Source organism: Fundulus heteroclitus, chromosome 6 (genome assembly GCF_011125445.2).
Source record: "Fundulus heteroclitus isolate FHET01 chromosome 6, MU-UCD_Fhet_4.1, whole genome shotgun sequence".
Taxonomy (NCBI): domain Eukaryota; kingdom Metazoa; phylum Chordata; class Actinopteri; order Cyprinodontiformes; family Fundulidae; genus Fundulus; species Fundulus heteroclitus.
Genome location: NC_046366.1, coordinates 19,606,164 through 19,616,850, shown reverse-complemented (window position 1 = coordinate 19,616,850; position 10,687 = coordinate 19,606,164). Strand labels below are relative to the sequence as shown.

Genomic DNA, 10,687 nt, shown 5'->3' with positions numbered 1-10,687 from the left:
ATTACATAGTCCAGTTTGATGCATTCAAATTCTACTTTTAAGTAAATTAATGCAATTCATATAAGGTTCTCCATACTCCTAAAGCTTGTATTTTGACTTCAACAACTGCACGTCTCCTATGTCCGCAGTGGGTGGCAGTATTGCACTTGAATATGAACAAAGAATCCTTTAAAAGGATACAGCGTTACTGTTTTGGCTGATTTCCAACTGAAAGTGGAGACAATGTGGAATAGTTAAACAATGGCCACACAGTGAAAAATCTAATGACCTTTACAGATATCTGTGATAAGAATCTGTAGAGGGGGAAAACAAAATGAAGAATTTTAATTCATTGCGTTCACATCTTTAAAATCTAGAAATTTAAATTATGATAAGGTGGAAAAAAATGTAATTGCATATTTTATTACTGCCCAAGTCAAGAAGATAAAAACTCTGTATGTTCCCAAAGCTATGAGATTCAGTTTCAGACGGCTGCATTTATGTTTCCTCACATGGTGAGTCTCTGTGATGAATTATAGACAATAGGTTGAGGGCAGCCAACGGTGCATTTACGACAGATAATAAATGTGCAGAGCCAAACTGAGCCAATTGAAGTGTGCCATTCTGAAATGGAAAAGGAGAAAGGAGAGTTCATAGGCAAAAATTGTGATATTGTGTCAACACTTTATTATGCACCACCACCATGCAAAAATCACTGCTATGAACTTGCTTGAAAGATAAAAAAAAAAAAAAAAAAAATCAAGCTAGATATATTTCACACCTTTATGATTTTAGATGGGCTTGCCACTTTTTCTAAAGTGACAGGGCAAAGGTTTTTACACGCACACTCACAAAGCATCAAGAATGTGTGTTGGCGTACGAGCCACATGGAGATGGTGAGAGTAATGACATTAACTCAGAATAATGGAGTAATCTATGATTTATGCTTGGCTTAATTGGATTTATTTAATTGTGCTGCGTTAATCTGCCAGCCTCTTACACTAGCTCCTTCTACAGTGCAATTCTCTGCTTAGATGCTAACTTTTAGACGTTTATTTATCTATTGGTACAAAGTGGTTTGGATTGCTTCAGCGATTCCTGCTGGTACAACTGACACTTTTTAACATCGGTTTTAATTAGTTACAATAATAATAATAATAATAATAATAATAATAATACATTTTAATTGAAGGTGCCTTTCAAGTGACCCTAGGTAACCGAACAAGAAATAAAAAAAAATCAGCTGGAGAACTGTACATGTGCAGGACTCAGCTGACTGAGCTTTCTAAAGCTTCCTAAAACACATCTAATACCAAGCATAAGACCTGAAATCTCCAACTGGTTGAAGGGGAGAAACTGTGGATTTCGGCCAGGAGAAAATTTGATTAACAAGCGGCTTGACATTTTTTCCTCCCCGGCTGATCCTCTTGTCCCTTTAAAATCAACCTGAAAATCCTTCAACACGTTGACAATGTGGAAATATTGGGTCATCAGTGCTCTCCGGCGTGGCTCAAGATGTGTTTCTAACCCTCTTTCAGACTCTATAGTAAAATAAAGACTGTGGACAGAGCAGTAGATGTAAAGCAGGAAGGACTACGGTACTGATCTAAACTCACTGAACAGTCCAAGTTTCTGTCCTGATCAACTGCAGAATGTTAATGTGTTATTTTGAAAGCTAATGCCAATACTCGCTGTAAGATTATCATCAATGTTGTGGTCAAACTCCAAACATAAGGAAATTTCAGTCATTTCTGTCCCGTCAATAGATGCAACCTTCCAACAGCAGGCTGACCTTTTTTTGCTTTCATCAATTTTAATTCGCTAAAGCATTTCAGTTTGGAACAAATCTTTGACTCTGACCACCTGGAGGATTTTTTTTTGTCATCTGTTTCTCACGTCTTCTTTTTTTTTCTAAACACCCCAAAATATTAGAGGCACTCAGTTATATCTAATTATATCAGTGCCTACAGGACCCTTAGTTATCACAGTTATGGAAACCCCTGACATATGTAATATTATATCAATAATTGTAATTAAAGTCAATATTATTTTTTTTTTTTACATCTTTGCCTTCTTTTAAAACATCTAGCATAGCTGCAGTTGTGTTTTAGCATTGAGGCTAAATGCTGCTTTGACAAGTGCTGTAGGATGAACTGCAATGAAAGGTCATACAGTCAGCTAAGGCAGTGTGCATCAATGTTACCGATTCACCAAATGAAACGAATACGCATGACCCGTCTGTAAAAAAGACAAAACGAAACACCAACAAATAAAGAGCAGAAAGGCATTTACAAGTAGCAACAGTAAGAAATGTATGAAATAGTGCTAAGTTTGTTCACGCATCTCGACAACAGTAATAGAAATAATTCAGATGTTAGCCTTTTGTACCGTTTCCTTCAAATGCACTCTCGTGTTTCTCATCATGACTTAAAAATCAGGTGAGAAAAAAACAACAAAAACATCACATGGTTCTTTGTGTCCAAAACCACAAGATCGTCAAAGAAAGTGGTTCACCACCTTGTACTTACAGTGTACGGTTTCTAAACAACTAAAAAAAAACCAAAAAAACAAATAAGAGTTCAGAAATAACTGTGTTTTTATGGCACCTGTGGTGTAATAGAAAGCTCAGTATTTAATCTCTTCACACCAGCTCACAGTAATACCTTAAATATGTGCTTGGGTAAAAAATATATCTTTACATAAATGTAGTATTTCTATGGTCGGATATAGCGCAGGTTAAATTCCTCATGTCTTCAGTGCTGCGTGTTTTCAGCCCAGTGTTGCTTCCTCCAGTGTCTTCTACTATTGTTGCTTTCTATATTGCTTACCTGCGGAGACATGAAAACGTGGTACAGAAAGCATTTCAGAGGTGTTCAGGATAGTTTAGATGTATGCAAACAAAAAAGTATCCCCACTCTCTTGGAGGAAATGGTTGCTATAAGATAAATGCAGTGAAAAAGAAATAAGAAATTCTAACTCCCGCTTCCCATCTATGGAAACACAATAGTATTTATCTGCTTTAATACTCTATTGCTAACTTACCTTTCTTAGGTGCAGAAATGAGAAACATGCCAGCACAGCAAATATCTTTAAGGTGCATTTATTCATAAGTTATAGCAACATTATTACATTAGCTATGAAAAATAATAAACGGCTCCACGCATAGATGTAAGTTTCAATCAAGAGAGGGACGCTCTCATTTTACTGTAAGTGCATCTGCCACAATTGTTGCTCTGTTTATTTAATTGAAATGGACAAGTCTCATGTGACAATCTTGAACATGTCGACATTTATTGCCTCAGCTAATTGCCAATGCCTGTCCCTAGTTGTTTTTCTTGTCACATAAAAAGATAAAGGGTGTTACAGAAGGTTTAAAATGAAAATACAACACAGAGAGAAAACAAATTAAATAAATAAATATTTTGCTTTATAATCCCACAGAGGGGGGATTTCTCTCTGCATTTAACCCATCCCTCAGGGAGCAGTGTGCTGCCGTCACTGAGTGGCGCATGGGGAGCATTCTGTGGTCAGGGGTCTTGCTCAGGGACCCGGAGTGACAGACTGAGTTTCAAACCAGCAACCTTTGCGGTCTCTCCAACATGCAAAAGCTCTGCTCCCCAACCACCAGGTCACCACTCCTACCGTAACAGAACATTTTATTATTTTTTTATTTCAATTTATTTATTTATTTATTTAAGAGGCATGTGACTGACTGGAAAACACACACTGAATATACACCCTGTTATTATGTTTACTATATAAATATATTAATAATTTCATAAATTATGTAAATATATGGTGTTATTGTTGAATATTAAACATATACTAGTATTACTCAAACTTGTAGAGACATGAAGATGCTCCAACTTCATGTATATAGTTACATGATATGCAAGCATACTCATATACAGAAAAAAGTAAATATTTCAGTCCAGGTTTCAATAACCACTGATTATCATGCTTTTGCATAATGACTTGAAACTTTTCATATTTGGACATCCTTTTATTCCACATTCAGGTCCTTCTGTAAAGTCACACCACAGAACTGTTTCCTGGTGTTGTGATTTGTGAAGTCAAACCTTCCCTACAACAGTTAAGCTTCTTGCTGGAAATAGAGCATCCCTTAATGCTTGACAATACACGACCGAGCCAAGTTGGATTCGGCTTAATTTGACTAAAAAGCATGTGGCAAAATTATCAAATTTGGTCATCAGGGGGTGGGACAAGGATGGGATGTGAAACTTGTTGAAATAAATATAATTTCCTTTTTATGTAATTCCTTTTAGGCCCAGTATCCACAAGCATACTCATTTCTCACCGTATTTGTACCACTTGCTTCAATGCAAGCAGTCTGTTTGATCGGGGGGGGGGGGGGGGGGGGATATCAGCCCTATATATTTATGCAATGCCACAATGTAGACTGTCATCCAATGTGTCTCTTGTTCCCAAAATATAGAACAGCAAGAGTAACAAAATTATAAATTTCTGCATAATCTTTAGTATTATATGTATGTATAGAATATGGAGTATATACGACTTTCGACAGCAAGGACTTTTTAGCACTTCTGATCAAGTCTGTCCAAATAACTTACCAGTCACCTGGACTTGCAGTCACTGCTCCATTGTCACCTGAGAAACCAGAAAACACACAGCAGGTTAAAGCATGACAAACGGTTCAGGCAATCAAAAGGCACATTTCTCTAAAGCTAGAACTCACCAAGCACGTTTTGTCCGTCTCTTGTCTGTGCTTCACCAGCTCTTCCAACTTGAGCTCATCCTCTAGCTGCTGCTCCAGATTGTTTTCAAAAGCTTCTTCTTCCGCAGCCCTTGTCGGCCTGATTTCATGAACAAAAAAAAAAGAAAAAAGAAAAAAAGACGCTAAACAAATCACAACACAACCAAAAACAAAGTCTCCTCTTGAGCACCTTTGAGCCTAACCTGCAATATGTGAACTTATGCATTAATGTCTTTCAAACTACTGATTAAATAAATAAAATAATACAGAGGTTCTTTAATCAGAATAACTGTCTAAATAATAAAACCTTGGTTTATAAGTGAAGTAAAAATCTGAAGACGTTGCAGCCATTAGGTCACATCGTCCAAAGTCTGAATCCAGGAGGCTCTCCGTCTCACTACCACCTTCTGCAAAAAAAAATTAAAATAAAAAAATCAACAAAGCTGTCGTTAGGAAATGAATAGTTTCATTATTTTTGGTATTATTTTTACCTGAATTGAGCTCCTTGACAAGCGATGACATTGTGTTGGTGATGGAGTCAGCAGCAATGAGAAGGTCGTTTCTTAAATTCCTCCTTGGACCTTTAAACAATTTCACGGTGTCTTAATGTGACCACGTAGAGCTTTCGAGAGGCAAAATGCAGGCGGTGCTGTGTTACCCTGAGCGAAGGCCTCCTGAACATCCCCTCCCACGCCCATGAGTGAGTCCTGAGGTGTGTGAGTCGGGGTGGTGCCGGCAGAGTCCGAGTGGATGGGCGTGGGGATCGGCCGGCTGATGGTGTGGCTGGGTGAAGAGCGAGGAGAGCCGGGACCCTGAGTCTGCAGAGGATACCGACTGTCTCAAAGCTGTGGCTTACAGAAAAACTAGTTTGACTGCAACACTGACAGAATAAAAATAATAACAATTTTAAAAAAGCAATGCAAAGTATCGCATAAGTCTTATTCTTCTTGTGGTTTCATTCATTTTAAGCTTTCTGAAAAGCAAGAACCCAAACAAACGTCATGCATGCAAGATATGTGACGCAGTAAAGCTGCATTCACTGGTAAGTTAGCAATACGTCAGTACTCCCCGAAAGCTCTGCATGCCTTTCCATCACATCCTCCTTCCTAAAAAGATACAGTTTCTGACCAAAGTCTTCGCAACCACTGAACATATATCAACTATAACGGTGTTACAACCACAAACGCCGCTATACCTTACTGGGATTTTAGGTATTGTACCAACACAGAGTTGGTCATAACTGTGAAGCAGAAAGAGAACTTTGCAGCTTTCAGTGTTTTTTAACAAACATTCTGAAAAGTGTGGCATGCATAGTTGTTCAGTCCAATTTCCTCTGATTGTGTTAAATGCAATTCACTGCAAGCAGACGCCTCCAAAAGTCATCTAATTAGTAAACAGAGTCCACCCTTATGTAGTGTCGTCTCAGTATAAATGTAGATGTTCTGTGCTTACAAACCTCAGAGGTTTGTAAGAAAATATTCTTGAACAATCTGCATCGTGAAGACCAAGGAACTGCTCGAGCCCTACGTGCAGAACGCTAAATGAAAGAACTACTTTGCTTGGAGCGAACTACACCGATCAATATGTTAGGGCAGAGACGTATCCATCACACGCGTGCATCCCGGCAGGATATTCTCACTTACTCTCGCTTGTTTTCGTTCTTCTTCCAGCTAAAAAAAAAAAAAAAAAAATAGAAAATAAAAAAAATAATAATCTATGATTTATAAAAGTCACCAGACCTTTAAAAAAAACTAATCTGATTGGGGTTTTCCGCAAAGTTGTGGCCAGCATGTGGCTTCCTCATGCAAGTTTAATGAATTAACATTGATCCTTTAAGGCTAATTAGATTGATATCCTCTCCACGTAAGCCAGTGCAGGGAGCGGTCTGTGTGGGCTTTGAAGAGCTCGGGCAGCTGTGTGAAGAAAACAAGCTACAGATTTTTATACCAAAGGCCGTCCCACATAAAAGACGGCAAACATATTATAACAGTTTGCGATGCACAAGTCGTCATCACCCTAATGCCTTCGATTAAACTTCTCTCTTGGAGCAGAAAGCCAGATATGGCTCAATAGTAGAGCTGTACGCAATATATATTGTGCAGTTTTCCTGAGATATAAGATCGTTTCTTAACAAGCCACAATCTTAGCCTCTGTAGCTAAATAAGAAGCAGTCAACGTGAGCTTGTGAAGTGTGTTTGTTGAAGGTATACGCTGTCTAGTGTGGAGATATTTTATTATATATATATATATATATATATATATATATATATATATATATATATATATATATATATATATATATATATATACACATACACACAAGGGTTTAGGATTGCGACCATGCAAAGCTGGGAGAAACTGTAAAAAGTAAGTAAAATGCTAATTTGTGAGAGTTCTCACAAACTGCGTCAATAAAAAAATAGATAAAGCTAGCATCCTCTTATCCATGTTTCACAAGATCAGGACCCAGACTGCAAGCAAGTGGATGGATGGAACCAAATTCTGAATGAGAGAGGCAATAAAGTCTGGAAATACCAATATTTCTCCCCATCTCCTTTTTTCATACTTATCTGAACATGGAAAACCCTTTAACCCAATTCCATATGTTCTCACACTTTACCGCAAACCGCGTAGGAACCCTATACTTGATTTCAAAAACAGGCTCAGAATATGTACCCCTCCAGTGAACATGAAGTCATTCTAAACTGCATTCTGTTTTTGGCCACACTGCAGTGCTCTCAAATAGATGACAGGCAACATCTGTAGTACCTTGAGAAGCATCATTAGCTGCTCCAGCTGCACCATGAGCTCCCTGCGACTCTCCTGCAGAGAAGACATTCTTTGTTCGAGCTCATCTTTGCGTTGCCTAACAGAAGACACAAGTTAGGAGAAAAAAAATATGATGTTCTTCCAATAATAATAATAATAATAATAATAAAAAAACACGCAGACGCCAACACATCCTCTTAATTTTACATCTTGTACATGATCTCTTACGCAGCCTCAGCAGAACTGTACCTCTCTGGCGTTGGTACCGACTGAAGGAGTTACCTGAGAAGTCGCAGCTCGGCGAGCAGGGTGGGGTTCTGCTGACCCCTGTCAGGTGGCTGCTGGGAAGCCTCCTCGTGCTGAAGACGCAGCCTCTGGATTTCTTGCAGGATTTCCCTGCAGTCGGCACAAGCATCATCAGGTTTGTATTTTCTGTGCTGAAGGAGCACAATGGGCATTTTTTCCTCTGTGCTGGAGACATTTCAAGAAGGTCTTGATGGTAATCTGACTGGAAAGGTATGTTTTAGCTTTCATCACCGGGGGGCAGCAGAAACATGCTGTACTAAGTAACATTTGAGGGTTTTAGGGAAGTCCAAAAGCTGCACAGACCCGTTTAACTACATTCAAGATTACTTTTTTCAAATCTAGACGCAGGACAGGTTGAACAAGAAGGTCTTCCCCTCCCCCCGCACAGACAACATATTATTATGTCTGTATTAATGTTTTAAATGTGGACCAAAACAGCCAGATTTCTGGCTTTTGGCCTGTAAACACTATTTAACATTGTGACAAGGATTTGCTTGGAATAATGTGTTCCAGGCAGCCTCGTTGGCCAAGTATCAATGTCCTAAAAATACAGCAGCTAAAAATGCTATATTATTTATACCTGACCTTTTTCCCAATAGTTCCTTTTTAAAAGCTGCACACGGCTCAAAGGAGTCATTCAGTTGTAATATGAAAACCCTGTCACAAAAACTTAAAATATTCAAATTTAATTAAACATAATAATATAAAAATCCTTTCTACTGCTTTTCAAAGCAGATAAGTAATAAAAGGATGCACTATTTGACGACATAAAGCTATCTCTAAAACAGGAATGGAAGATAATAAGGTATGATGATGTGTACTTGTAGTGTCTGATGAAATACTATTGTACACAGGAGACAGACTTGTTCTTGTTAAAAAGAGTTGTTAATTAGAAACATGTCATATTGATGCGTAGCCACTTGGAAAAATAGAAAAAGGTGGCCCGAGCAGATAGGTGAGGTGGACCAACAAAAAAAAGTGAGCATAAAGCTTATCCTCTCAGAAAATGTCTTATTTTATAACAGTTTATACTTTTTTATGTGTCTTCCCTGCTGACCCGGTTGCTGGGAGGAAAGCGCTGATGCATCTTTGTGCACATCAGGGCACCAATGCTGGTCAATACCAGAGAGGAAATTCTGCCTATTTTCAGTCGCATTGTTCTATGTTTAATTCCAGTTTTGTTGAACGAGCAGTCATTCAACACTGTGGTAAATTACAGACACACTGGGCTTGAGTGTGTCTCTGAACCACTTCCTCCAGGCCACAATTCTCTTGACTTCCTTCTCATCACAAGGTAGATCGCTACAATTATCTTCAATTTGTTCACGTAAATTGGAGCTCGAGACTTTAGTATCCAGGCTTTTGTCCTGAACAGACATCGTGTTAGGCATTGATGGCCTTTACAGCTTGCTGTTTTTCTTTCTTGTTGTTTTTACACATGCCTTTATTTCCATCTTGGAAATTCACACAACTATTAAGAGCAAACAGCCTGAACAAAAAATAAAATAAAAAAATAAATTCAAACACTGCAAAAACGGAACTGAAAATAAGTAATATTGTCTTGAAATAAGTGTATCTGTCCTTGATTCGAACAGCTAAATAAGATGATATGCCAATGGAATAAGATTTTTGCACTTGAAATAGGAACAATTCATCTCCAACATCTTATTTCAAGTGCAGTATATCTAATTATCTTATTTTAGGGGTGAAAATACTCATTCCATCGGCAGATAATCTTATTTACCTGCTCAAATCTAGGATAAAACACAAATTTTAAGAACATTTTTTTATGTTTAGATCCGTTTTTGCAGTGAATGATGACATGTGTTCTTTAACTATAAAATTATAAATCCATTGAACATTTTCATTAGAGACAGTCATTTCTAACCTGTTTTTGCTCTCCAACTCTGCAATGAGCTGCCTCTGCTGCTTGTTGACATCCAGAGAGTAGGGGAGGTCTGTGGGGACCCTCTGCTGTTGAGCCTGTTGGGTAAAGCAAGGAAGAGACGCCACATGAGGCGGCTTTTACTCAGGTGATGTCATCCTTTGGCTTATTTCACATGTCAGAGAAAGCTTTAAAGCCATTAAGTCACCAGCAATGCATCAAAACCACTCAAGTTCGCCTAAGAATGATTACCACCATGGCAGTAAAGAGAACTGAAACTTTCTGATAACGAGTAAACGCATATGCTAACCTCTTATTGTCATTGAGGGCATCTTTTATTTTTTTTTTGCACCAGCAATGAAAGATGCTCTAATATTTGTGTGCAATAAACATCCTATGTACTGTATATCTCACCGCAGCATCAGCAGCCAGCCTAGCAGCATAGCGAGCAATGAGACAGTGCTCCTCGTCTTGATGGTTACTGCTTTCCAGCAAACTGCTCAAGAGGAAAATAGAGAGTCACAACATGACACGATTAATACCGCAGAGCTCCACGCAGAAAAAAAATATGCATAAGCAACCGGAAAGGGGTTTGCTTTTGTTTAAAAGAGTCTGATTAGTTTAGGAAAGCTTTAAAACAGTCCACAAAATGATTGGAAGGCATACAAGGGTATGAAAAAGCAGGGATTTGAAGTATCAATTAAAGGTGCAGATGAGAAGATCAATTGCTTCGGGTTAAAAATCCCCCATAGAGCAGACGACATGGGTCTATATTCACACGCACGCACACAAATCCTGACATATTAGCAAAATTATTTATAGTTTTTTTCACATTTTGTCCCATTACAACCACAAACTGTAAATGGTGTTTCACTGGGATATTATGTGATAGAGTAGTGAAAGGGAGAAATACATATAAGTTGTATATGTCCTTCCACATTTTATTTTTTTACAAATGAAAATCTGAGAAGTGTGGCGTGCATTTCTAGTCAGCCCCTCTGAGACATTACTTT

General features: G+C 38.2%; 1 protein-coding gene across 15 annotated transcripts in view; it reads right to left on the bottom strand.

The window, feature by feature from the left end:
• Positions 1-643: 643 nt before the first annotated feature.
• Positions 644-10,687, bottom strand: part of dtna (dystrobrevin, alpha) — a 36,169-nt gene continuing 26,125 nt past the window's right edge. For 9 of the 15 annotated variants that reach the window (XM_012876005.3, XM_012875997.3, XM_036138269.1 and 6 more), the window contains 11 exons: positions 10,089-10,170; positions 9,678-9,772; positions 7,766-7,879; positions 7,484-7,580; positions 6,358-6,384; positions 5,373-5,532; positions 5,206-5,295; positions 5,022-5,121; positions 4,697-4,814; positions 4,572-4,608; positions 644-2,807 (listed from right to left, as the gene is read on the bottom strand). In XM_012876005.3, coding sequence (XP_012731459.2) covers positions 4,591-4,608; positions 4,697-4,814; positions 5,022-5,121; positions 5,206-5,295; positions 5,373-5,532; positions 6,358-6,384; positions 7,484-7,580; positions 7,766-7,879; positions 9,678-9,772; positions 10,089-10,170 — 901 coding nt within the window. In that variant the 3' untranslated portion in view covers positions 644-2,807; positions 4,572-4,590. The remainder of the gene's footprint in view (positions 2,808-4,571; positions 4,609-4,696; positions 4,815-5,021; positions 5,122-5,205; positions 5,296-5,372; positions 5,533-6,357; positions 6,385-7,483; positions 7,581-7,765; positions 7,880-9,677; positions 9,773-10,088; positions 10,171-10,687) is intronic. The other 6 variants (XM_012876015.3, XM_012876071.3, XM_012876087.3 and 3 more) reach the window with 1 other exon arrangement.